General features: G+C 40.5%; 1 protein-coding gene across 9 annotated transcripts; it reads right to left on the bottom strand.

Annotated features, from left to right (window-relative positions):
- Positions 1-1,289: 1,289 nt before the first annotated feature.
- LOC113047753 (nucleosome-remodeling factor subunit BPTF-like) lies at positions 1,290-25,353 on the bottom strand. Of its 9 annotated transcripts, none has more exons than XM_026209092.1 (32): positions 24,619-25,353; positions 22,293-23,115; positions 21,890-22,110; positions 19,999-20,208; positions 18,546-18,725; positions 18,205-18,390; positions 17,967-18,115; positions 17,511-17,842; positions 17,284-17,415; positions 16,286-16,415; positions 16,038-16,173; positions 15,661-15,939; positions 13,725-15,522; positions 12,692-12,816; positions 12,485-12,613; positions 12,195-12,345; positions 11,933-11,972; positions 11,363-11,603; positions 10,883-11,053; positions 9,786-9,922; positions 9,583-9,697; positions 8,673-8,845; positions 8,090-8,369; positions 6,853-7,520; positions 6,581-6,663; positions 6,136-6,361; positions 5,140-5,429; positions 4,549-4,722; positions 4,269-4,461; positions 3,831-3,915; positions 3,410-3,596; positions 1,290-1,884 (listed from the first exon to the last, which is right to left on the bottom strand). In XM_026209092.1, exons 1-32 carry the CDS (start codon positions 25,097-25,099, stop codon positions 1,848-1,850), a joined length of 8,562 nt encoding a protein of 2,853 aa, XP_026064877.1. In that variant the 5' UTR covers positions 25,100-25,353; the 3' UTR covers positions 1,290-1,847. The 9 variants fall into 9 exon arrangements, with proteins under 9 accessions (XP_026064877.1, XP_026064821.1, XP_026064825.1 ...); XM_026209036.1 differs by having other exon boundaries at positions 11,852-11,972; XM_026209040.1 differs by having other exon boundaries at positions 11,852-11,972; positions 15,661-15,936; positions 22,293-23,118.
- Between the last annotated feature and the right edge of the window lie 1,874 nt (positions 25,354-27,227).

Here is a 27,227-nt window from a genome sequence, read left to right on the forward strand (position 1 = left end):
TTTTGAAAAATCACACTGCTGGCGTGGGGACGGAGCTGACGTATTAACGCGAGATTTGGCGAGAAGGCCAAATAAGATTTAGTTTTAGTTTTTCTAAGGGTGTTTTATTTTTTTTAAGAGTGTCGTTTAATAATTTAGAAAGAAATGACATTCGAATAAACATGTTATTGTATAAACACTAAATTTGTTTATTTAGGATTTTTCATATTTGACTTTTATTATTGACATCCGATCATCTGAATTAACGACCTCTTATAAATATTTATGACGAGTTGTTTACAAAAAGCTGCTTATTTAAAAAGTTTTCAGTTTACTCTGGAGAAGTTGTTTCAAATAGTTTTTTATTTTGTTTTTATTTCAACCCACTGTTTAAATCATGACATTAAACAATATTGCAGTTTGTATGATATAAAGGCTGTTAAAGGATGCGCTGTGCTGGTATGATTATTAAATATACTGTTTCTGTTTGAAATCAAAAATAAATCTGTATAAAGCACTTTGAAAATGTACGTGTGACAAGGGGCGGGGCTAAACAGCTCTAAGGTTAATTCTGATTGGTCAGCGGCGACCACACGTGGCTTTCTCAAATTAAAAAAAATTATGATGGGAGAGAAGAAAGAGAGCCTTTGACACCACGTGTTACAGTATACAGAACGCATTGTGTGCTGAAAATAAAAAGGTATTTAGTATTCCTGTAAATTAAACAATCGTTCTTTGGCGTAATTATCATTTTTATAATAGGCAATTATTTGTTTGATAGTCAAAGCGACTCAGAAACCAGTTAATGGTAACACACAACTTGCCAGTTGTAAATGAAACTTTTAATTCATTAAATCAATTCATTAGACTACGATTTGAAGATCATACGTGTATAAGCCTAGGATTCTATGCTTGAAACAAATGATCCAAAATATACAAACAAATAAGAGAAATAAGTCTTTATAGAAGTATTGTAATTCTATTAAGATCAGAGATAGGAACAAAACATGGTTATTGCCATACAAATTCTGTTAGATGGGAAAAGTGCACTTTAAAAATATAACACACAAAAAAAGGTACTGTAATTAGAATATACTTAACTATAAACATGAGAAAATATGTGGTTCATTTTGTGCCTTTTAACACCAAAATCTAGACAAAACATTAAGAATCGTGTTAGATCATTTATGTATCTAGAAATACACCATCTTTAAAAGAAATCCAGTAGGATTATTAGATATTTTTTTATCTGAACTGTCAGATTGTTTGGGGGTCTAATCGTTTTCAAATGAAGAGAATATAGAAACATCTTAATGTAGAAGAGAGAATCCTGTCCCCTCCATTTATTTGTTCCATATACATCAATATTTCTTCAGTTGTAATAAAAAAAAGAAGACAAGTTATACAAACAGGATACTTTCTTGACTACTACTTTCATCAGCCCTCGATGCAACGCGTTCATAGTTTAGGTACCTTGATCAACCCCATTGCTTAAAAACCAGTTAGCAGATTGCGTCCCCATTCCACTTCTGAAGTAGTATGCTGAATCATATAAAGGGGGAAAAAAAACAACAGGTGCACCCATGATAGACTCCTGCTGTCCTGGAAAATGGGAACATGATCCCAGAGGGTTTTAAAAACGCACAAAACTTTTTTTTGTAGGCATTTAATCCTCAAAGAAATCCAATAGGAGAGCATCCCAGTCAACAACCAAAAATGTAAACCGTCCATTCTTGATCCAAACCCACAGCTTTCACGTCCGATATCCCACCAAACGCTGTGGCTATGTGCGATGCTGGCTAACTGGGATAGAGCTCCATCTTGAATTAAATGTTCAATGTTTATTTAGAATAGCATGTGGTTGTATTCTACGAGGCTGATGACTGTAGTTTGTTGTTATGAGACCTAGAGAATACAGAGAGAATGAGGTTAAACGCCCTTTGGTTTTATTGAACATTCACAAATAAATGTGGACAATTGAATCTACAGCACAGAGGGAAAAAAAGCCTCAGGGGTAAAAGGAATGGCAGCCATGTTGGCATGATACAACGGGAATGCCTTCAGTCATTTAATTGGTGCTGGTTTCAACTCCAAATTTAAAAGAAATTAAAAACAAATTAAACTTTTTTTTTTAAAGCATGGTCCTTTATTTCAACATTGAAATCCTAATAAAAGGATTTAAAACTCTTTATTTTGCTACATATTTAAGCCAACCGAAACTGCGCAAGTTATAAAGTTGCACAAATTTTCAGCAAATTCATTAGTCCTCTCAATGAAAACTTGGACAGATCAGCGAACCAGCTGAAACAAACATTAAGCACATTACAAAAAACAAAACAAAAAATGAACAGAAAAGTCTTAAAATGCCTTTAATCAGCCAATCCATGTGATAAATATGATCATGCGTTCATGTAAACACCATAAATAACATCATGTGATCAGCAAACGTAATGGGTAAAAAAAAAAAAATTACAGGATCATAAATGCACAGACAGCATTTCCCTTGATTTCTGTGTGTTCAACATGGCTGCCGATTGTCAAAGGCTTCACTGGAGTCTTGGCTTGCTTTTATTGACAGGTTCTCCAAACAGTTTTACTCATTTGACTTAAATGTACATCAGCTTCCACTGTTAATAAAACAGCAAGTTCCATGATTCTCTAATACAGAATGACTCCGCCCCTTCAGCCACTATGACTTATGATAATCTGCAAGAAAGGATAATGGACTGAATGAATGACATGCATGAACCACAAACACAAACAGTTATGTTATTAGCATACAGTCATGAAATAAGGACAGGAACAAGAGGATGAAATGCCAGCAAGAGAAATCTAAGGTTAGATAACTAAACTAAATTGCCTCTGAATTAAAAATTATATTTAAAGCAGAAACATTCATAGTGTGAAAACAATGTACATGAAGACAAGCAGATACAAAACTAAACTGGATGTGTGTAAGCCAATGCAATGAAAAAGACTTATGGAACTTGTGAAATCAACACAAGAGCAAACTAAACAGTACAACACAGACAAATTTAGTACAAAAAACTAACACTATGGCTAAAAAGAAATCATACCTGTGATAGAACCACTGTTATACCCTTTCATGTAAACCGATATATCGGTTTGACCATTTTTTTAAATCGATATTTACGATGTCTGTAATTACTCCAAATATTTAGCTTAACATTAATAATAAATATGAATGAATGTTTTTAAATAATAAAAAAAAAAAAAGAGAAGGAAAAACTCAAATCAGTAAAGGATATCGGTTACGAGACACTCAAAACATAATCTGCATCTGTTTTGGTCTTAAATTGATATTGTAACAACATGAGAGTAAGTGAATGACAATTACATTTTTTTGGTGAACTAATCCTTACATATCCTAAAAAACATCCTAAATGATATGCATGTGAGCAGACGTTACCTGCTTGCTTTGAAAGCTTTGAGTTTCTGTACAAAGAAAGACTCCAGGAACTCCGCACACTGGTAAAAAGGTGAGTCGCTGGGATTGTAGTAGCGGCAGTTGTCAAAGATTTTGGTCATGTCCGCTACGAACTCTGTGAGTTTGCTGTAAAAGCGTTTCTGTATCCTCTCCTCCATTGTAGAAAGGTCTGCAGATATCAGCAACACAAGGGAAGCAGAAAATGAGGAAAATCATTACTAAAACACAGGCAAAATGCTGATTCTTCAGTGTTACTTTAAAATCATTTATAAAAAATAATCTAAAATAGTATATTAACAGTTTAAGAATTACCTTAAAACTTAAAAAGAAATCTACATATAACCAAATAGAATATTATACAATTCATTTTGGTCATACAAAAGAGAAGAAAAAGCACTCTTACCCATCGGTTCCTTGATGATCCCATAATAATCTGGAGCATCATTTGGATCCACTGGTTCCAGGAATGGCCACGCCATTTTATGGGACTAACATACATAAAACATATAAAATGATAATAAGATTTCGTTCCTATTGCTTTCCATTATATTTTTGAACTGATGGGAACTGAAACATCTTCAAAATATATGTTCCTCAGAAGAAAGATGCTCATATGGTCTTAAATGTGAGTAAACGCTGACAGATTTGGGTGAACTGTGATTTAAATAGTGTGCAATATTATACAAGGGTTTTCTGTAAAGCAGCTAGAGGTCAAGTTCATTACAACCAGACAATTGCTTGCCTTTTTTATGACTATAACCAAACAAAATGAAGGATTAAAATCAACCAATCAAATTTTGCACTAAAACTCCAAACAGCCTTGAGAAGCTGCCATCCGAACCTGTAAGGAGCGCAGGATCCGCTTCAGCCCCTCGTAGTCTTTATCTGTGAGCGGCGTCAGGACCGTCATGGCATCCTCTGTGGACTGGCACTGCGGGCACACGTACTCGTCGATATGTGTGGCTTCGCTCTGTAGGATGCCCACGCAGCGCCCGTGGTACCAGTTCTGACAGCGATCACAACCGATGTAGAACCTGAGAAGCAGATGAATCATATGAGAAACTCTGCTTCGTCATGCAGCTGTTGAAAGGCGTGTGGTGAGACTGCAGGTGTGTGATTACTGGGACTCGTCGTAGGGAGTTCTGCAGATGCAGTAGAGCTCCTCTGTGCTTCCCTCCTGAGCACGTTTACATTCTGAACAGATGTAGTCATCCATCTTCTTGGCCTCTTTCTCAGTGATGCCCACACACTCTCCATGATACCAGTTAGAGCAGAGGTCACAACCGATGTAGAACCTGCAGCAAACATGTTCTTAGACATCATGTCTTTCACAAAAAATCATATGCATATTTTTACGGCTTCAGAAGCAGTAGTAGGATTTACATTTACATTAAGCCAAATGCTTTTATTTAGTGTTCAACTGTTTGAGCCTCAGAAACAAAATACACAGAAGTGTACCGTAAGCAAAATAAATAACCAATTTCGTTTCAAATTAGATTTTTCATTTTATATATTGTTTCCTTTTAAAATCTAATTATGTGGTTATATCTTTCAATGCAGAAATTTGAGATTAAAAATGATGTAATTTAAAACACACACACACACACACACACATATATATATATATATATTTGAAAAAACAAACAAAAGAAAAAAATAGCTAACAGAAACAAAAAAGCCCTTAAAATTGCAGGCCAATGTAATTGTCATACTTGGACTCATCGTAGGGCGTCTTGCAGATGCAGTATAACTTGATGTCCCTCTTGCTGTCCTTTGAGGTAGTGGAGATCATCTTTTTGCGTTTGGACTTGGAGGCGTCTCTCTCCTCTTCCCGCTTGCGTTTGTGTGCCGAGGAGGGGGACGTGACCGTGGCCGTGTACGAGGAGAGACCGCTGTGCCCGTGTGTGCTGGCGGCCGCGGCAGCCGCTGCAGCTTGTGCAGCCGCAGCCTGAGCTTTCTCCTTCTCCCGCCGCAGTTTAATGAGATCGCGCTTCAACTCCTCCTACAGTGAAAGGAAACATGTAAATGTTTCAGCAATGTAGCACAATGTAGCGTCTGCTGTCTATTTGCCAAGTCTGCTGTGGTGTTAATAGTGTGTGTGTGTGTGTGTGTGTGTGTGAATAAAGCTGAGATCTGGGCGAGAAATTAAATCATTCGTTGCTATTGGCAGATTCCCACTGCTAAGATTGTCATAAACGGGGAAAAACACTCCTTAATTACTGAACGTGAACGTACGCTACCTGTCAAAAGCTTTTTTAAATGTTTTTGAAAGAAGTCTCTTATGCCACCGAGGCTTCAGTTATTTGCTCAAAAATCCAGTAATATTCTGAGATATTATTACAATGACAACTTTTTTCTATTTGAACATATTTTAAAATGTTATTTATTTCTGTGATGTAAAGCTGAATTTCCAGCATCATTGTTCCAGTCTTCAGTGTCACATGATCCTTCACAAATCATTCTGATATGCTGCTCAAGAAACATTTCTTATTATCGGCTGTATTTATTAATTTGTCAATGAAATTTGGGGATTATATAAAGCATATGCATATGAATTAACTGAATATATTCATTCGTAATAATTTATTTTGTTAAAAAAAAGTAGTACAGACACATCCTACACAAAAAAATGAAATAAAAATACGTATCTCAGATCAGTGAAAATCAGATCTATTTGATGAAGTTAGCACACTTCCTGTTCCCCTCACCTGCACTTGCAGCTGTAGTTCTTTATCAAGCAGAGCTCTTTTCTTCAGGATATCAGCCTTGAGCTGCTCTTTGTGTTTGAAGAGCAGAGCCGACAGCTTGCTGGCGTTCTGCTTGCTGCGCTTTTGCTCCACAGACTCCTCCCGTTTCCTCTTTTTGGCCGCCTGCCTCTCGTCCTTATCGATTTTATCCAGGATGAACTTCATCACCTGGTTACAGACGATCATCCTGCCCGGACAGACCAAACACAATGGATCGGGCTGATTAAAGCCAGTCTATTCTTAAGTGAGACTTCCATTTACACGGCTTCAGTTGCTTATGGTTTATCTGCGGCGCACGCGTTACAAATACAATGAGCCTAAATAATACTTCATGTTAGTTGACATTTAAATGAGTGAATTTTTAGTGGGGAAAAAGGGAGATGGACAACATCTAGAAAGTATTTACCTCTGGTTCTCCTCTCTTTCAGCAGGGGTCATGGTTTTCTTCTGTTTCAACTGCTCTATGACCACATTCTGCTTCTGAGCCACCTAAGTGGGAAAAAAGCGAGTGTTTAACACGTTAATGCTCCATAAAGATGGAACATTTTAAAACGACATGAAACGCCATCAGTCTAGATAGTTTCTACTGTAATGTCATGTTTCCCCAGTAAATGTATTTATCCCATGTTTCTTAAACTCCAACTAAATGATTCTGGAGTCACAGATCTGGGTCCTGACCTGTTTCTGTATCAGATCGCTCTGGCTGACGTGCTGCTGGGCCTGCTCTCTTTTAGCCTCCTGCTGTTTCTTCTTCTGCTGCTGCTGTTCGCAGAGCTGCTGGATCCGCTGGAGCTGCTCCTGTACGCTGGCCGTCTGGATGGTCACCAGATTCTGGATCTGGTGCGCCTGGTCCGTCCCTCCGGCCTGCTGCTGGATCTGAAAGGGCAGCTGCAGTTTGATCTGCTGGGGCATCCCGGCCGTGGTCCCGACCTGCTGGACCTGAGCCTGAATCTGGGCGGCGACCTGACTCTGGATGTGTGAGATGACCTGCTGCTGGAGCCCGGGGACGCTCAGGAGCTGAGGGGGAAGCTGGATTTGGGACTGGACTTTGGTAACGGTGGTCTGGGCGATGGGGAGGGTGGTGACCTGTTGTAGAGGTGCGCTGGCCGTCACCTGAGCTATTTGGTGGGTGGGGACAGGTGTAGGGGGCGGGACTGAAGTCTGAGGAGGGACCTGGGGTTGAGGTCGGAGTTGTACGGGTGGATGGGGCTGAACTGATGGAATCGGTTGGGGAACAGCTGTGTTTGGGACCGGGGTGGGGGCTTGCTGGGCCGGCAGTGATGGAGGGACAGATGATGTGGGAGGAAGTGAGGTCAGCGGCTGGGGCAGAGGAGCTAGACGAGCAGCTAAAGAGAGAAGAGAAAATGTATTGCAATAGCAATAATACACAGAAACAGGCAACACATTTAAACTGGTAAGTCTAAACAACAGAGCAAAACAATAAGGACTGCATTAATTATCTTAAATATTACTTTTGTGTGTACTTATCTGCTCAAGTGCAAGTAGAAACCAAAGGTTTATATCAAAACACCCATCGTAGTGAGTATACTCAAAAATAGACAGTTATGTCTTAAGTGAAGGTAATCAGTTAAGAAAGACAAAGCATATGTATCAGAATATTAGATCCGTGTATTAGGATATATAATATAATCAAATTACGTGATTATGAGACATTGTTTACAGCAAGCTGTTTTGTTGTCTGATTGTTTGGATACGCGAGACATGAAATGGATTTTAGTAAGTTGAGCTGGTTCTTTCCATATATCTTCTGAGATCCACTCATGTGTATTTAATGCCTTTTTTTTTTGGAGATTATGTAAATCAGCATCTGCATTTTTCTGGTTAAAGAAGCTACATTGCTGGCTAATATTCCCCACTGATGCTTGTGTGAATGAAGTGTCTAATAAACAGCGACCTGGCTGAATGTGTGCTGGAGGTGTGCTGGTGGCGGCAGCGGGTGCAGCTGTGGCTGGGACGCCTGATGAGGTTGTTGTGGAGGGGGCTACGGGGGCAGACACTGGTGCAGGGGCCATGGGTGTGAACAGGAACCGCTGGACTTGGCCATTGGGCATGGCTGCCTGCATGAGCTGCTGACCCGGCCCCGGAATGACCGTGACCCCCTGAGGAATGACCTGCAGCTGCCCGGTGGTCTGACCTTGCCCCTGGATCACAACCGTCAAGCCCTGGTTCCCTCCCTGGACAGCGAAAGAGGGAGTTTATTTCAGCCACTTTTTAATGCTTGCAAAATATCTGTGGTTAACACAAGCTTAAAATATTTTCAGGTTTTATTCTACAACATAAAATGCATCAGTTACACCACATACAGCTTTTTAATCCTGACGAATGTATTTGGGCTTAAGAATTCATAAAAGTTGTTAATTAGTGTAGAATTATGAACTAAACGGTGTATGAATCATTAAAAACCTTTGTTGGTTGCAGAGCTTATTTTCTGCGGTAATGAGCACATTAAAACAAGCTGACTTAAGACTGGTACAGACCTGAGCCCCCTGAGTGAGCTGTGTGAGCTGGGCCAGAGTGAGTTTGACCTGCCCCTGCTGTGGTCGGGGAGAAGAGGCTGTCTGTGGGGTCTGGCCTTGGTTTGGGGTGGAAAGCCGAGGAGTACCCACCACCTGAGCGCCTGAACTCGTTTGCACTGTCTGTTGTGCTTGACCTGTGTGATATCAATCACATTTACACTCTAACAATGTGGTATATTTATATATGCACATCACAACTGTAGCATTACGCAGTCAAATGTGTATATAATCAAATAAAGTCCCACTTATTTTACAGCACTTTTGCAATACAGATTGCTTCAGTAGTGTAAATGTGTAAATGTGTAAATTAATCAATTACGAAAATAAACAATTCCAGCTGTCAATAACTATCAGTTGCAAAGTTGATCAATTATGAAAAGACGTAATTTTCAGCTATAAAACGGCTCTACAGAAGACAATAGTGTGATTATTCAGTTGTATTCAGTTCAGTGTTGTTACAGTTCAGTTCAGTTATTGTCAATGTTGCAAAGTTCATCAATTATGAAACAAGTTCAATTCATCTATAAGCAGCTTTACGGCAGACAATAGTGTCATTATTCAGCTTCAGCTCAAGACAGTTCAAAGTTGATTCACTTCAGTTCAATAATAATGTTGATGCTGCAAAGGTAGTGTCATTATGCCGCTCAAAACTATTCAAATTGTGTTCTTATCCAACAGCGGCAGCACAGATGAATCAGTAATATTACAGACCTTTAATAGTATCTTTTAAACAATGACCACTAACTGAATGGGAGTCTATCATTTCCTGTCTCTATTATACTACTGTATAAAGGGTTTATTAAATGTAATGAATTAAATGTAAAAAATGAATAATCATTTCACTTCCAGAATGAAAGCTGGTTGGGAATACCTTGCTGAACCATCAGGGGCGTGCGGATGATAGTCTTGCCCAGGGCGGTGGTCTGTTGCAGAGGAGAGCGTATCACAGTCATCCCTGGTCGGAGAGCGCTTCCAGTCGTAAGGACCTGGGCATACACCATAACATACACCATTATTGCAGGAATAAAAAAAGTTGAGTTTCCCAGAGTGGATTATTTTACTGAGAGCTCATGCCTGCTGCGTGGAGGTGGCTGTGTTGGGTCTGATGTTGACGGTGGCCGCACGGGGCTGGAATGCAGGGAAGGACTGTGCGGTGCCCGCTGTGCTTGATGGAATGATGCCCACCACCTTCTGCTGTACCTGCACCAAGCCTGCCGAGACCATGAGTGCATTTAGTTTCTCCAAGAATGCTGCATTACGTAGATACATAGCTGGTCAAAAGTTTGAGTTGGTAAGATGTACAAAAAAATAAAATAAATGTTTTCGAACAAGTCTCGAAAGTTCACCAAGGCTGCCTTTATTGTGAAATATTAATAAAACGTTTTTCATTTTAATATATTCTTTGATAAATATATAAATATTAATTCTACTGCATATTATTAGAAATGCCTTTACGGTCACTTTTAAACTATTTATGCATCCATGCTGGAAAATTAAAAGTTAAATGTGAAACAAACAGAGCCATCTTCAAAAAACTTCTAAAAGATACTCTTTTATCATCAGCACTTGCCTTTCTATTGATTTTCTTATTCTATTGTTCTCTTTTTTTGTGTGTGTGGGGGGGTGGTATGTGTGCTCTGCTATATTAACTGATACTTCTTACAGCACTTGTATACTGTTGCCTTCCTATTGGTCAGGATTGCTTCTATATGCTCTTTTCATATGTGAGTCGCTTTTGACGAAAGCGTCTGCTAAAATGATTAAATGTAAATGTAGCAGCAAAACAACAAGTTAGCATTAAAAAAATAGAGTGATCTTTTGTATTCAACAATGATAATCAACTGAATTAAATTCAAAATATTAAAGCCGTAAAACAAACACAAAGATTGTACCAAACTTTAGTGGATGTTCACAATGACACCAATTTAAAGTGAATGTCTCCTTAAACCACCACCTCTCATCGAAACTAAATGCCTTTCGATTGCAGTGAACTGCTGTCACTCTGAACACCCTTTTACACAACTAACAGGCTGTATTAAGTGATGCTCACGATATGTTGTTCACCATTTGAAACAAAGTAAAAAATCAAGTCAATATTTTGTATCTCTGCGTGCAGGCAGGCCTAACTTAAACAAAATCACATGCCAATGGATGTTGGAGGCCTGCCGTACCTCCTTGAGTGGTTGGCACGTTTACTGTGACTATCTTGCTGTTGGCTGGAACAGGTAGTTTAGCAGCGATGACGCTGCCGGCCATCGACCCCGCAGCAGCAGCGATGTGGAACGTTTGCCCAGACGTGGTGGCGCTACTCGCCGCCACAGTCACAACCGAACTGGTAGAGACTGCAAGACACAGGTCTGATCACCACCCTAACATACACATCTCAATCAGGAAATACAGCAGCGGGTGAATCCAAGTACGCCAGGGACTACGAAACGATTTCAAGCACTAAAAAAAAAACACCATCACAAATACACTTACCAAAAAAAAAAAAAAAAAACATAACAGGACGGCAGAAAAAAAATCAAGCTAATTTCCAACCGAACACACCGACGTGCAAAAAACACCAAAACAAACAAACAACAATGTCTAAAATTAAAGGCCATCAAGCAACATTAACCATGCCTCCTCGTAACATTATATAGACTGACCTGAGTTTCCTTGTTGGCCCTGCTTGACCCAGGAAGCAAAGGACTGCTGGAAGTTCTTGTTTTGCTGGAATGTCACTGGAGGGCCCAACTTGGTGGTCATAACCACTTTTGGCGCTGAAGTTACCTGACCGCTAATCGAGCCCACCACCACCTTTTGAGTAGTGGTCCCAGGGGTTGTAGGCGTGTTGGTCAAGGTGGACGTGTTGCTGGTGCTGCTAGGCTTCTGCTGTTCCAGCCGTTTCTGCAATATAGTCATTGAACAGTTCACAGTATAAACAAAGATACAAGGCACAAGATAAAGTTAAAATTAAAATCAAGATCATTCAATTATATGAGTTTACCCAACAAAACTAAGAGTGAAATGATCATTAAATGCCAATGAATAAATAAATCATAAGGCCCACTGGGAAGAACATTCATTTAATTGAATATTGTGCCCCAGGTTAATAAAAAGGGGCGCCCCAGGTGGGCACATGTCTACATTCCCACCTGCTGGGCTGCCAATCTCTGCTGCTTTAGCTGAGCTTCCAATTGGGCCTTGACTTCCTCTGCTTTCTTCTGCACACTAACCTTAGTTGGGTCAGCTGCTTGCACCTTTTCCCTCTCAACCCTGTGAAGTCAGAAGGTTTTAAAATCTTTAAAAGAATACGAATGATCAAATAAAACATGGAAAATTGAGACACACTGACCGTTGGGAAACATAAATATATAAATATATGCATATACTCATGTCTCATCTACAACCCCCCTTCGTCCAAGAGTTTTTGAAAGAATGAATCGGTAAATTTGGTTTTAGGGTTTGTAAATTCACAAACAAAGAGGTAATTCCCACCTTTCGGTAAAGGCTCGAATCTCCCAGAGTTCCAAGTCTTCCTCGGCCACCCAGGTTTCGATCACAACAGGCCCAGTCTGCTTAGCTGGCTCTGGCTTCTTTGGCCTCAGAGCACTTGAACGAAGGCCTTTCCTTTGAGGAGTGGGAGTTTCTACTCAAAGGAATGATGGACAGATCAAATATCAGTGCGTTTCTGGTCAATCAAGGCTGGCAAGATAGAAGACTTTCAATGTCTTAAAAACAAGCACTAATCGATTGTACGGCATAGGGACTCTTTGAGTCAGCTTTACCTTTGGGAGTCTCAGGCACCCCAAGGGGACAAATGATCTTCCTGATACAATACTCAGAACGAATACCATAAGGACCAACATCTCTCCGCTTGATGATCTCAGTGGTGGTGATATCGGTGTCAGATGTCTCTGTTAAATTACACAAAAAAGGTTGAGTGCTTAGCACCAAATGATAAAGTGACATGTGACAAGCAGTTCAGTGCCAACCTGTTCGTGTTGTTCCTCCTGTGGGTGAGGGTTTGACAGACATATCGTCCCATCTGAGACAGGCCCAAAGCAGCCGTAGCATTAAGCTCACTCCAGCCAAAGATCTCACCGTTTGGAGTCGATACCTGTATGACAGAACCTCCAGCTCATTAGCATTACAAACAAGGTTTAAAAGAACTAAGCATTCATGCAAACTATTACTATTCTTAAGAAAAGGCAGCTAGCATTAATACCCCTATTTTTTTCTGGACACCAAAGGGACACTAAGAAAAGACAATACCAGTAATTAGGACCAAGAACATAATAATACAGGAAAGCGCTTCAAAGACCCTTAAGGAAACTAACATATGTTAAACTAGATTACTACATAATCTGAACAAAAAGAGAGTGGTTCTTCAAGCTGAATCTGCAAACTAAAAGTGCTAGGGGTTTGCCAAGATTTTCAATATAATTTAACGCATTGCTACATCAATGCTAGGATGTTCTCGATGGTTGCTGGAGACTGGGCCGCGGCTGCTCACTGGTCCCAGTCAAAAGAGCCGCCCTCTATGATATTCTGGTTTTAAGGTACAAGTCAGGACATGCTACGATCGATTTGATCATAAACCAGGCAAAATCATAAGTGACTGACTGCATAGAAAGTGATGGCACACGTCTATTTAACAAGACACAGAGTTTTGAAGTTATGTTTTTGCATAACAGTTAATACTTAAATTTAGGGGCTTGTTCAAATTTCTATCCTAATGTCCAATCCTGCTCCTAGAGGGCCAATTTCGAGGTTTAGCTCCAACACACCTGCTTAAAGGTTTCTAGTGTCCCTAAAGACCTTGATTAGTCTGTTCAGGCGTGTTTGGTTAGGGCTAGAGCTAAATGTTTCTGAAAGGTGGCCATCCAGGAGCAGGAATGGACATCCCAATGCTCTAACCCCAAGTATAAGCCATAATAATAGTGATGTTTTCAGGTTCAGGTTTTCAGAAAGACAACGTTTAAAAGAGATGACAAAGATCAGAGGAAAAAACGAGAAGATATAGACCTCCATGTGATCCCAAATGTTGGTCGTGGGGATGGGTAGGGCCAGATGTCTAAAGCTGGCTTGGCGTTATAATTAAAGATAGGAACTTCACGGATGCCACCGCGCCTTGCGAGTTTCTTCAGCTCGTCATTTGGAAGAACGAAGATACTCTTCTTGCTACTCTTGGTCACAAACTTGCGGTATGAAGGCAATGCCGTTCCGGACCTTGTTTTCTTGGTACATGAGAACTTTAACAATCGTACCCTGTCCCTGGTGGAATATTCTTGACTCACTGTCATAGATTTTACAGTGGAACCACTAGGACCAGACATAGAATCGATCAGTGTTTTCGTGACAGTGGCTTTGCACTCTTTTGTTAGAGTAGCTTCCTGGGATGAGTTCATAACCTTGGTAACAGTAGTGGTAGATTTAGTGGAGAGTGTCGAAACAGAGCTGGTAGACTCCACCTTAGAATCTGCTGGTATAGATGTACTGATCTGGTTATTGGAAGCAAGACTGTCATGAGAGGTCAACACCATGCGAGACTCTGTGGACACTGTGGTTGTAGTTGTGGTGACTTGAGTAATGACGGTCATAATCTCACTAACGCTGTTGCTGTTTTCAGTGAGGTCACTGCTTAAGCTGGACTCTTCAGCTGAAGGGACAGGTGAAGGAACAGGAGGCTTTGCCTCCTCAACTTGCATCTGCTCCACCTTTGAGCTATGACTAGGCACCTCGGATCTTGCATTTGGCTCGGAAGCTACAGAAGATGGTTTGGGTACAGAGGAACCAACCGAGGAGTCTACAGGTCCTTCGATGTTGTTTTCCAACTTAGCCACTTTCTGAGGTGGTGGACAATCTGGGTCAAGCTTGGTAAGTCCTTTCTCCTCATCTGAATTCACCTGAGGAAGCGTGCTATTAGTCCATTCTTTAAGACACTCTTGAGTGGCGTCACCATTCATTAGTGACTTCACTGGTTCCTTTGGTGATATTGCTTTAACCTCCACCCCAACGGTATTGGTTAGCTCCTTTGTGTTAACATTATCAGTCAAATTCTTGCATTGTGTGTCAACAAGAGCATCCTTCCCATTTACTTGCACAGGCCCTGTTCTCGTTACCTCTTGATCGTTCTCATTGTTTTCAATGATGTCCTTTCTCTCAGAGTCTTCAGACGGACATGTAGTTTCTGTAACCGTTTTATCAGGTTTAGCGTTCAAGCTCTGATCCAGACTTTGAGAGTTTCCATTAAGCTCAGACATTGCCACCCTACTGGTAGTCTTAGGTTCTGGCTCTGGAGACTTCTGCTGATGTTCTTTAGGGGCTAAGTCACACGAGTCACTTAATCTGACATCCAGGATGTTCTTCTGTCCTGAAATGTTTGTCTTCACCTGCTCATCCTCTTGGTTAAAGTCAAGCTTTTTGACCACATTGTCTTTTTCTTGGATCGCTAGACATGCTACCCCCTCTGTCTGTCTAGACTTTGGTGTTTCAGAGATATTTCCTTCAATCTTGACCTTTTGGTCTTCAGCAGCAAAGGTTGTCTCCTTGTTTTCCATTATCTCTTCAGTCAAGGGTTTTGAATTGCTGGCCTGCTTGAGTTTCTCATGCCTCTGCTTCTCTTCTACAGTGAACTGTTTGACCCGTCTCTCCAAAAGGCCATCAAGTTTTGATGTCTTCAATTTCTTGTATGCTGTGCGTAGCAAGAAGCCTTCACTGACATTCACAACATCATGCCAGAAGGATTGCTGGGGTTGGTTCAGGGAACTAGAAGGCTCTCCTTTCAAAGGAGAGTCATCAGATGAGACATTTGTGATGTTAGCTGCAAATATGTAAAATAGAGACCAGTTAGCAACTATTTTCTAAAAGGGAACTATTTTTTTTTACAATACATAATTTCTGATATACTTCGGTTCTTGGAATGGGTTAAAGCACAGTGAATATTAAAGTTTGCAAATACCTGCTTCATCGTTTAGGGTGTTAGGTGTGCTGGTGTCCATTTCTTCCACAGATTCATTTTTCTCAGCACACATTTTTTCAGCCGTTTCATTCTCTTTTTCTTCATTTGGTTCTTCATCTTTTAACCCAGGATCTTTCTCCACAGGTAGATTTTCTTCAGAAGGATCCAGTGTCGTGTCCTGGGTGTCATCCTTTACAGGCACATTTTGAGATGAAATTTCTTCTGTTTTAACTGAAGTTTCTGGGAGAACTGCCTGATTGTCCTTTCCCGTTTTAGCTGCTAAAAAAAGAATTTGTATGAGAGAAATTCTGCCAATGGAAGACTCTTCTTTGTTCCAGATTAAATTTTGTAGAATTATATATGAGCACACAACATACCCTCAAGTGCTTTCCGGTAATTGACATTGGTGTTTCCAGGTAGCTTTGGGAGAAAGCGATGGACGTGCGTCTTACTCTCCCAGCTCCAGCCTCCATACCCAGTTACTCTGTACTCCTCACCCTTCTGCTTCCACACCTACAGAAGAAGTTTAGACCGTTACTGAATGCTTCCAGCTAGACGGCTGGAGCTGATGTGATTTCCTAAAATGTTCAAATGAAACACTCATCTGCCAAGTGTTCAGACGTACCTGGTGTTTGATGGGGAAAGTGTACTTCACCCATGTGGCCTGCTGCATAGTCTCTTCATCTTCTAGTTTCTTCTCTCTCTTTTTCACCTTCTCCTTCTCTTCCCGCTCCACAGAGGTCATGCGATGAAGCCTGCGGAAAGATGAAGAACAAAAAAAAAAACAAAGCTCACCAAAACTGGGATATAAAGGTGACTCACTGTACTTTTTCGTAAAGCCCCGAGCATGAAATTTGTTCAAGTACACAAATGCTTTCATGTTTAGAAGCAATAATGTCATTTTCCTGACAATAAACTGCAAATGAAAATTACGTAAGCTTAACAAAGCCAACATACTGCTATTGTAAAAATCGTAGCTGTAGGATTTTTTTTTCTCTCTTTTTAAATCCCTAAGCTCTTTCTGACAGTAAATTCTTCTTAAGCTTTCAAGCTATACCCACGAAACACAGCCCAGACATGACTTGGGTTATTATGACTTTCTTACCGAACTGACATTATTCCTTTGCAGAATATCAAACAAGGCCAAGATCCTACAAACTTCTAGTGAAGTCCTGCGACTATAACCACTCCTAAAACTTGCAATCCACTAGACTCGGCACGATGCTTTGATTTATTCAGTTGCAGATCTCAAAAATCCCACAGACAAATAGCTCAGATGATTTTCAACTCAGTTCAAATTTAACCACATACACACTTTAATCTACTCATCTATGCATCTATCTGGTTTGTATGACCGTCAAATATTACGATTTTTGATTTTTTATATTCATTCTAACCACTTTATACCAATAGAGACTTTAATGACTGCTTTTATAGAAAGCATTTTATATATATATACCAGGCATCAGATCATGTGAGCTTCACTGTCTGTAATCCTACTGGCAGTTTGAATATTGAATTTCTTTGCATACATTTAAACTCTGCTCATCTTCATTGCATCACTTTTTTTCAAAGCATAAAAAGATTGCAGATGGCTGTTTTAATATCCATACTTAAACTGACCTTGTGTGACCCAGAGAATCCTTCCACATAGGGAGCATGACCACTGGTTTGATTGCACACTCCAGAATGGCCAAAGCTAAAGCAAACTCTCTCGCCTTGCTGCACATCTGGACAGCCTTTATCCAGTTTGACCTACAGCAATGGAAAAGGATTACAGGATGACATGGATAAACACTGCTTCCGGAGACTAAAACTAAAAGTCCTACTGGCACTTGTGAGACTTTTACCTGTGTGACGCCCAGTTGGGATGCAAGAACGGCGCAGGGACATTGTTCTCCAGCTGGATGATGGTTAATCTCAGTGTGGACACAGTCAGGGCTTTGGAGCCATACAGCGATCCGTTCCACTTGAACTCACCAGCAGGGGTCATGCAGAACTTGTGGGAGAGGTGTCTGCGTTTGTCGTGGTCCTCGCGGTGTTGGTGCTTGTTCAGTGCAAGTGTGTTAGTGCTGTACTGATTGTGGTAGACACGAAATTTACCCTCTTGGCCCAGTTTGAAAAAGCCACTGCTCTTGTTTGAATCTCTCTTAAAGGAGCCGAAGGATGACAGTGAAGGAGTCTGAAAAGAAACACACACATCATTTTACAGTGCAAGACCTCTGTTATCTTTTTTGCTTAATATGACCAACAGGAACATTGAATCATGCCTCAGCAAACATGACCAAAAATATAAAAAGTCCCACCTCTTTAAGTGATCTGCTACCATCTTGAGAGCTGCCATCTTTGTCCTGCATGACTTTGCGTTGGCTTAGCTTGCTATCAGGGTTTCGTAGTCGTGTAATCATGCGCGACGATGCTGTTTTTCCGCTATCTCCATTAGCTTTACCCTCACCTAAGATTAAAAAGTTAACATGAATAAGTGTCCAATATGAACAAACGTAAAGAATCATGTTATGGGTGTGTATGTGGGTGCATAGACACCTGTATCGTCCTGGCTGTTGAGGGAAGACTGTGAGGACCGGTCCACCAGGTCAGGCTCTTCTGGACCTCGCAGGCATTCAGAGATGGAGAAATGACTGCTGCAGCTGTTCTCATCCGCTGTTTGTGCAGGTTCAGTTTCTAGTACAGACTCTCCTTCTCCGTGACCGGCAGACTCTGAGCTCTTACCTTACGGACACACAGTGACAGAAGATATATTACATACATTAGTAATGTGTGACACTTTGGCCGTGTTGAGAGTAGAAGACTCCCACAACACACATACTATTTTTGCATACCCTTTTTTTTCACTATTTGAACCCTGTGAAAAGCCGTCGCTTTACCTGCCAACTCTTTCACCTCTTCAGTCCCTTCCCCTTTCTCCTCACCGCTGGAAGAAAGTGTCACGGTATTTCCCGTGGGATTCTGGGAGTCAGATTTAGTCGGTATGGCCGCGCTGGATGCAGCGAGCTCAGGAACATCAGCGCTGCCCACCTCACCAGTCGGGACAGCGGAGACTGAGGCTGAAATATGAATAAACAAATGTCTGCGTTCAGTGTTTAAACACTAACAGATGAGAGATGCAATGATTTGGTTGTAGTTTCAAATACAAATGATGAGGGTTGTAGCTGTGTTTGAGAGGAGCCAAGATTACCACATATACTACAAGTATTCAAATAATGTTGAAGAAAAACTTTCTGTAGCCAAGCAAGCTCACATACAAGACGTCTTTGAAAGCACACGGTCTGGAAAGCATTGCACTGATTTATTAAGCATCACATTTGCATATAAACAGCTGAAATGCTCTTGAAAAGAGTGGATTCAGATGCATTTTGAATAGACTGGCTTGTCCAGTCAATTTTGATTAGTAGGATATAGATTCGTACCATTCAAAGCTCTGAGGTTGGTAAGACTTTAAATGTTTTTGAAGGAAGTCTATTATGTGTTTACTGAGGCTGGATTTATTTGATCAAAAATACACTAAAAATAGTAATATTGTGAAATATTATTACAATTTACAATAACATTTCTCAAAATCAAATACATGTTATAAATGTAACTCATTGCTGTGATGCATCACCAGCTTGAACAATTCATTAAAAGATCCGACTCAAAAGAACAATTACTCACAAAATGGCTTGCCAGCAAATAAAAAAAATAAAAAAAACTCTACACAGGGGACATATGGTAATATTTAATAATGAACATATTTCATAGTAAAGTAAAATTAGAAAAATGTAAATAAATAGAAATTCCCATTACTTTCTTTCCATTCAAAATTAGAGGCAACCGCTGCATCTGAATCACAATCCAAACAGAGATGCTGAATACATCCAGCATGAGTTTTTAGCAGTTTATAAATCTAAATTAAATCTACATTTTAAAACAAAAACAGAATGCTCTGACTTTAGTTTGGTGAAACTATACTACATAAAACATCTGCACGAAACCGAAACAGACGATCTGAGTGAGATGCAGATTCACTCTCTGACAGCAGGTGGTGCTCATAGAACAGCAGTGAAACAGCGTTTCATTGGTTACCGCCGTAAACAAAGCAGCACAACTACGAACATTAATATGCATTACATAAAGACAAGATGAAAAGAAAATATCATCTAAACTTTTCTAAAGAGAGCCAGTTCCAATTTTCAACTGGCTCATTACATCGCTACATTACAACATTTTACACTATACTGAAGATGATGTGCACAAAAATGTACACAATATTAATTAAACAGACCAGAATCACATGAAATATCATGAGATATGGCTAATAGATCTAGGAATCTCTCTCACCATCTGCAGAAGTCTGCTCATTGGTTGCACTGCCGTTACTGGAGTCTTGTTGTGGACATGATCCGTTGGAGTTCATCTGATCGGCTGCAGCTGCTTCACCAGCCACAGGTTTTGATTCCAGTCTGGCCCTCTCAGCCTCCTCTGCGGCCCGTCGCTTCACCTCCTCGAGCTCCGCCTCCTGCTTGGTCTTCAGACGGTCCAGGATCACATCTGGAGGAAATGGACAGAAGAATACTCTCAAGATACTGAAATACCACAACAGCTGTGCAAACTTGTTTCTCTAAACAAATCATTCTCGTTTCCTTCTCTCACACGTTACATTGGTTAAAGGGGAACTTATACGGGTTTGGAATGACTTGAGGTGTAGTAAATGATGAAGAAATTTTCATTTTTGGGTGAACTATCACTTTACTCACTGACATGCAGTGTCTTACAAGTTATTACGTTTTAAAATAACTACTTGCTTGCCTCGAGTTAGCATTTCAAAATACCACATGAATCAAAGTTCACATGCAGGAAGCAAAACGCATGCATGAAACATCTGCAGCTCGATAAATACTTTCCCACAAAAACTTCACAAGATGAATCTCACCGTAGTGCAGGTGGAACTGCTTTTGCTCTGCTAAAAATAGCTGAACGGAAAGACACCTTACAGTGATTAGCGTAACAACCAAATTTATCATTCTATACTCCATCGCAATAACTACTATCAAGTCAGATATAGTTACTGTATACAGGGCCCTATAAAATCAGCTTTATTTTTTCCTAAATTCGTTTTTATTTTATTTTTTCAAATTCCAAATAAATTTTTCTGGATTTTTTTTTTTTTTAATATTTTTATTAAATTGTATTAATCAAAAAGCATGTCTAATTAATTAAAATCATGAAACATTATACATTTATTAAAAGTTTAACAAAAAATAGATGTTTAGGGCAGTGTGAGATGTCTTTTGTCTCACCATATTTTTGTGTTTTAGCATGTATAATTATTTGAATGCATAAAAAATATTTTATTCACTTTTTTTCTTAGAGTAGCCTTATGAATTTCTTTTCCCCCTCAGAAATTCTGTTGTGTATTTATTTACATATTTTTCTGGTTATCAAAAGAAGGCATAGAACATTAGTTTAATTTACAACTTGTTTTAACAATAAATCTGTGAACTGGAAGTCTTTATTTGCAACAGGTCTACACAACCTGCGTGTCCTTTAAAAAAGTTCTTCAGTTAGTTTATTATTAGATTTATTCTTAGAGATTAGGGATGATCATCTGCTAAAAAACGTAAAAACTCAGGCTACGTTTACATGACAATGATGCAGTCAAAAACTGAAACGTTTTTGCATTTTGCTTTTAAAAAGTTACACATATACATGACAATATTTTCAAAACTTGCACTTTGAAACCCGTTTTTTAAAATATGCATGTTCAGCCTGCAAAACGCAATTGCCGTGTAAACGAACAGTCAAAACACATAAAAAGTTTCTCGTCTGAGGAGCATAATGTTAATTGGTCGTCACTGGTCATATTAAAATAAATAAGGAAGATTATTAGATCTGCCTAAACACAACAGTTTAAAATGAAATTAGATAAAACCTGCATATAATAAACAAGTACAGGATATCAGCATGTATTTTTGTATTAAAAAATAAATAAATAGAAATAATAAACTTCATACTTTCATAAAATTGCAACCAAAAAAAAAAAATTAATACATTTTAAGTTAATGCTACAAAAATAAATCTAAAATTATTATTTGCCAAAAAAAAGTGCATCATGCTTATTAGGATTTAAAAAAAAAGCTGAATGTTGAATGTGCATTCAAATTTTTTATTTTTTATTACCATCTTGGAATGTGCATTTGATTGATGAGCTATATGATGTGTATTTTCTTACCGTTGGCAACGGTGAGGTATGCCTTGTTATTCCCCCGGGCCTTGTTAGTGAGCTCCTCAGTGATGTCCATGTGAGAGTGAATCTCCTCCCTCATCTCCTCCAGCACAGAGCACAGGTCGTTCTCCCAGTACTCTTTATCCAGAACCTCCAACAACTCGGCCAGCTGGACTTTAGTGCTGTAGTACCAGATCTGCTTATTTTCATCCTCACCATCTTCCTCTCTGAAACAGATCAAAACGCACAGGTCACGTATATTCAATACAGACCCCTTTATGGACTTTAAACCATATTTTTATGAAAACCTAGCTTGAAAAGTGAGATGCATGAAAAATTTTTGTATATATGTTTTTTTTTTTTTTTTTGTTATACCATATCTTTACATTCATACAATGCAAAAACTCACACAATAATCCTCCTGTTGAGAAACCAGTATTTTCTTTGATGTCGGTCGTAACCAATGGGCTCCTGCCGGATGTACGGCCGGCTCTTCTGGAACTCGGTCAGACAGTCTGTCACGCCGGGCACATTGTGTGCCACACAGATCTCACACTGCCACTCGTCCTCGGGCACCTCCTCCAGAGGAGGCTTGACACACTCCAGGTGATACACGGCCGAGCAGGTCTCGCAGCACAGGAGGTCTCCGAGCCTGTGGCACACCCGGCAGTGGTCATCATACTGAATGACCCCCTCGGACATCAGCTCCTCACGGGCCAGGTTGGTGGTGAGGAATTGGTCCACTAGGAACTGCAAGACCTTGACTTTGCTCTCCAGAGGGCTAAACGGATAGTCTTCACCCTCCAGGTCAGAGAGCACGTGGTGATACTCGGGGTCGCTTTCACAATACGCACGCACCACTTCTGGCCAAGTCATACCGTCGATGAAGTAGAGCGTGGAGTTGACGCTGTCTTTGAGGTCCGCCGGTCCAAAAGTGGTGTTGGAGGTGTCCTCCTCCCTTAAGATGGCCTTCAGGAGGCAGATGTGCGTCTCTGCCATCAGCGTGCACTGCTCCTGTCCCACCAGAGCGGCGCAGAAGTCCTCGAAGCGGAACAGAGAGAGACGCAGGACAGTGCTGAAGCTGCGAAGGACCTCGTAAATAGCCGAAGCATTGAGTAGCTGCTCGTTGGTAATGAGAAGGTCCTCGGAGGAACTGGGCAGCTCCAGAAGAGGAATCTCCTTCTGCTCCAGAATAGGAGAAGGTGGTCGCCTGGGTCTTGGTCTTTTACGACCTACTAAAACGGAAAGAGTCAGAATCAGTTTTGATTGCCCAGAAGAAAGCCATCATTACATTTTTTTTAAGTAGGAAAGTAAAGTCTCCATGCAATTTTATAATGCAATGCGATTTGCAATTATACTAATAACTCTAATGTTGTTATGGCGTGTTTGTATATTAGATTTAAGATTGAATACAATAATACATGCATAAAATATCCGGTTTCAGAAAAAACACTGTTGATTCAGGCAACGCGTGCATCCACAAATAAATGTGTTGATTAAAATTAATCACAAGCAACACTAAGACATTCAGAATGCTGCAATATATACAGATATTTTTAATAAATTCTAAACATTTTTAGTAAAAATAAATTTGAATAAAAATACATTCTAAAAAAGAATTCTGAAATCAGTTTCCTCAAAATATTCCGAATTTGAGCTAAAAAAAAAAAAAAAATCTCGTCACTATCAATGTTTTTTTTATTTAATTGAAACTGTTTTCAACACTGATGATACATGTTTTTTTGAGCATCAAATCAGCATATCAGACTGATTTCTGAAGGATCATGTGGCACTGAAGACTGGAGTCATGATGCTGGAAATTCAGCTTTACCACCACAGGAATACATTACATTTTAGACATTTAAATTACATAGGCCGGGTCATTAATCGTGACAGCACTAAAAGCTCCATCATTAGTGGCTCTATGACGTCACGTGCGAGCCTGACACAGTCGCGGGTCGAAATCAAAGTTCCTCCCCGCGTGAGGAGCAGCGGCGCTGGCGCTGGATTTCAAAACAATCGGCCGCGTGCTGCCTGTCATTAGCTGCTCTTCAGCTTTGGCTACGTGCTCCACAACACCAGTCAGACTGCAACAGACTCATGCAAATGAGGCTGGAGAGTAAGTGAGACACTTTAACATAAGATCTGCTCGTACTTTAATGAAAGTCTGTGGAACATGCTGATCATTTTGTTAATAAATGATCTTATCAACTCGAAATCAATTAGCAAGATTACGAGCTAACTAACGTACGTAACTTTCGCTGTGTGAACTAAAAAGCGTTTTCTTTACAGTCTAACCTTAATAAAAGTGTAATTCACAACAAGGAGGAATGGTTTACTGATGTTTAAAACACATTACAGAATGTGTCTGATTTTATACGCTAAGATGCTAACGCTAGCACATACATAATTGAAAGGTAAAGCGAACTTTTTGATGATGTATTACAAACGGCTTAACTTTTATACAATGGGAAGATGCGATATTTAAGTTCAGTGTTTAATTCTTAATCTCTTTTTATGCTGATAACGTCCCGTGAATGTAATTTCATCACAATAAACGCCTGTCGCGCTCAAGCTAACCGCTAAACCCGCGGCCTTCGGCAGCTCAGAAAGCACCGGGATCAATTTTGAGTGTTTTGCTCAACAGAAGCACGCTCATTCGGCCTGGACTCCGCGCTCGTCGCGCCTCGCGGGTCAAGTCGCTCGTGGGGTCTCTGAGTCGACCGTAACGTTACCTGCGTTGCTGCCGTGGCTGCTCTCCGTGCAGTAACTGGCATCGTCTTCCTCCAGATCGTTCAGCTCCTCCAGGTAGTCGGACTCGTCGTTGGCCTCCTCCTCCTCCTCTTCTTCCTCCTCTTCGTCCGTCAGAGGCTCCTCCGTGTATTCTTCCTCTTCCGATCTCAAACTGACCACGTCTTCGTCCTCGTCGTCGCTCTCGTGGTCGTCGTACACCACCCCGCTTGCGGTGCTCCGCCGCCCCCTGCTCCTGGCCGTCCCCCTGCCTCTTCCTCTGCCCCTCGATGCCGCGGAGCGCACTTTCCTCCGGCCTCGTGTTGGATGATGATGGGTGCCCCGTTTAGGGGTGACATAATCCTCATCGCAGATCGCTTTTGGCTTCGCTCTCAAGCCCCGGCGGGGTCTCAGACCACGCACCGGCCCCGCCGTGGGCTCCTGCGTTAGCTGCGCTTTGGGCGGCCTGCCTCGTCTCCCCCTCATTATGGATAAAAATCTATTCTCCTCCGTTTCGCGTTTTGCCTGCACTTTACACGCACCAAACCCGGAATTTCGGGCACCACTGCAAAGTTGATCCCGCGCAGGTAAGAATGCACTAGTCCCGCGGAGCAGCGGTCTCGGTTAACGCGAGAAAGCTCAAACCGAACGCCCGGCGCGCCGCTTCAGATCGCTCGTGTCCGCCATGTTTCTTCCTCGGTCTCCGTCCGCTCACAACACACAGCAGGCCCGTGCGGGAGTCACGTGACCCGCGCTGCGACGCGACGCTCGCCGCCTTCACCGCGCTGTTTGTTTCCTTTCGCGTTTGTCAACACGCTTCCTGAGCGCTTGTTACTATCATTAGGCTCTTAAGCACGTGAAAATGTACTTTTGCGAGTACAACGCTTGGTTTTAAGGTTGTTTTGGAGCAGCGGCTCTTGTCATCTGTTCTCCATTTTCCTTTACGTGTTAACATCGAGATGGAGGGTTGACAGAAACCCATTGAATTGAGTAACATACTAATGTAAATATTTACAAGTATATGTTTTTTATAATGGTATTAAAGAACATGTAATTTTTTTATTTTATAAATGACGCACTTTGAATTTGCACATGAAGCAGCCTATTTTATTCTTTCTCATGTTATGTAAAAATAATTATGTTCAATAATAATTAGATTTGATTTTTCCATGCTGAATTTCACATCATATCTGCCACTTGTGTTGATCAGTGGTTCGGCTGTCTAAGGTAATAAATATTTGGTTCTCTATACAGTGGGAATAGAAAAGTATCAGCCCCCTTCAAAATGATCACTTTTTTTTTCTTTGGAGCCTGAAATGAAGACAGACACAGGCTGCATCTGAAAACTTAGGCAGGTGACTTGCTGCCTCATCAGGCAATGGTTCTACAGGCAGCATTTTTGCATGAAGGCACCTTATTGAACTGATTTTGGACAGGCTTATGAGGCATGGTTTAATGATCTATAGCTTTGGTGATGACTAAGTGGATATTTCATTACTGCAATATTAAATTCTCACTAGAAATGACATAAAAAGTGTCATATAACACCAATATATCAGGATTTTTTTTTAAAAAACAGAATCGCTGGGTTGGAAAAGGGATCATCCCCTCCTAAAAATGACTTTTAACTGATAGCTGTGGTCATTTCTATTTATATTAGCTCAGCATTAAAAGAGCTTTCCTGGAGCATTTCACTCCTTGGTAGTGCAGCTGAAGCAAAAGATCAACTATGGGTGACAAGGCACTGTCAAAAGATCTCCGGGATAAAGTTGTGAACATGGCACAAGTCAGGAGATGGACACAAAGCAATTTCAAAGGCTTTAGCAGTGTCTAGAAGCAGAGTGAAGTCTATTAGAGAAGTGGAAGATACAACACTGACCCTCCCTGGATCAGGACGTCCCTCCAAACTGGATAAAAGAGCAGGAGGAAGCTGCTGCAGCCAGGTATTTATGACAAAGAGTGCTCATATTAATATCATAAATTCTCCTCAAATATGGTTTGTCTGGGAGGGTTGCGAGAAATGTTGGTGTTACATCTTTCACTTGGATGTTGTATAAGATGCACTGAGTAAATTCGGCTGGATAAAACAAAAACGGTCTATCTTCATTTTAGGCTCTAAAGCAACATAATATGATCTATTTTAAAGGGGGGGGGGTACAATGGTGTTTCGTCTATTCACTGATGTTCACAGTGTCAAAGAGATGGATCATTATGATAAATATGGCCAAAGTTTCAAATAATAATTTAGGAGAATAACTGAGAATTTCTGTGCTGAAAATCTTACTTCCAGCTTAGTACAAGTTTCGGGTGGTTTTTTTTCGATCGTGGATCTAATGACGTAGACAAGAGCGGGACATAATGCTGAACCCAGCGTAACATGAACAGTGGATGCAGTTTGTTTGTCCTGGGCAGCAATGGAGTGTATCAAGTGTGTTTGTGTGTTCTGGTCATTTGAGTGATGAATACTTTATAAACAAGGCCCAAGTCGACGCTGGATTTGCACATAGTTTGCTATTAAAACACTGAGTGATCCCTGTGATAAAAGACCCCATTCATGTAAGTACAATTGCATCAGATTTCTGTATTTTGTTGGAAATCAGCACATAAGTGAATA

The sequence above is a fragment of the Carassius auratus genome, chromosome 3 (genome assembly GCF_003368295.1).
Source record: "Carassius auratus strain Wakin chromosome 3, ASM336829v1, whole genome shotgun sequence".
Lineage (NCBI taxonomy): Eukaryota > Metazoa > Chordata > Actinopteri > Cypriniformes > Cyprinidae > Carassius > Carassius auratus.

What these genes read in the sequence shown, in the direction of transcription:
- LOC113047753 (XM_026209032.1), bottom strand. Translation starts at nt 25,099, where the DNA reads ATGAGGGGGAGACGAGGCAGGCCGCCCAAAGCGCAGCTAACGCAGGAG. An exon ending in CAACAGCCAGGACGATACAG is followed by an intron (nt 18,116 to 18,204) that starts GTGTCTATGCAC and finishes TTTTAATCTTAG; the next exon opens with GTGAGGGTAAAGCTAATGGA. An exon ending in AGAGATTGGCAGCCCAGCAG is followed by an intron (nt 11,604 to 11,851) that starts GTGGGAATGTAG and finishes ACTATATTGCAG; the next exon opens with AAACGGCTGGAACAGCAGAA.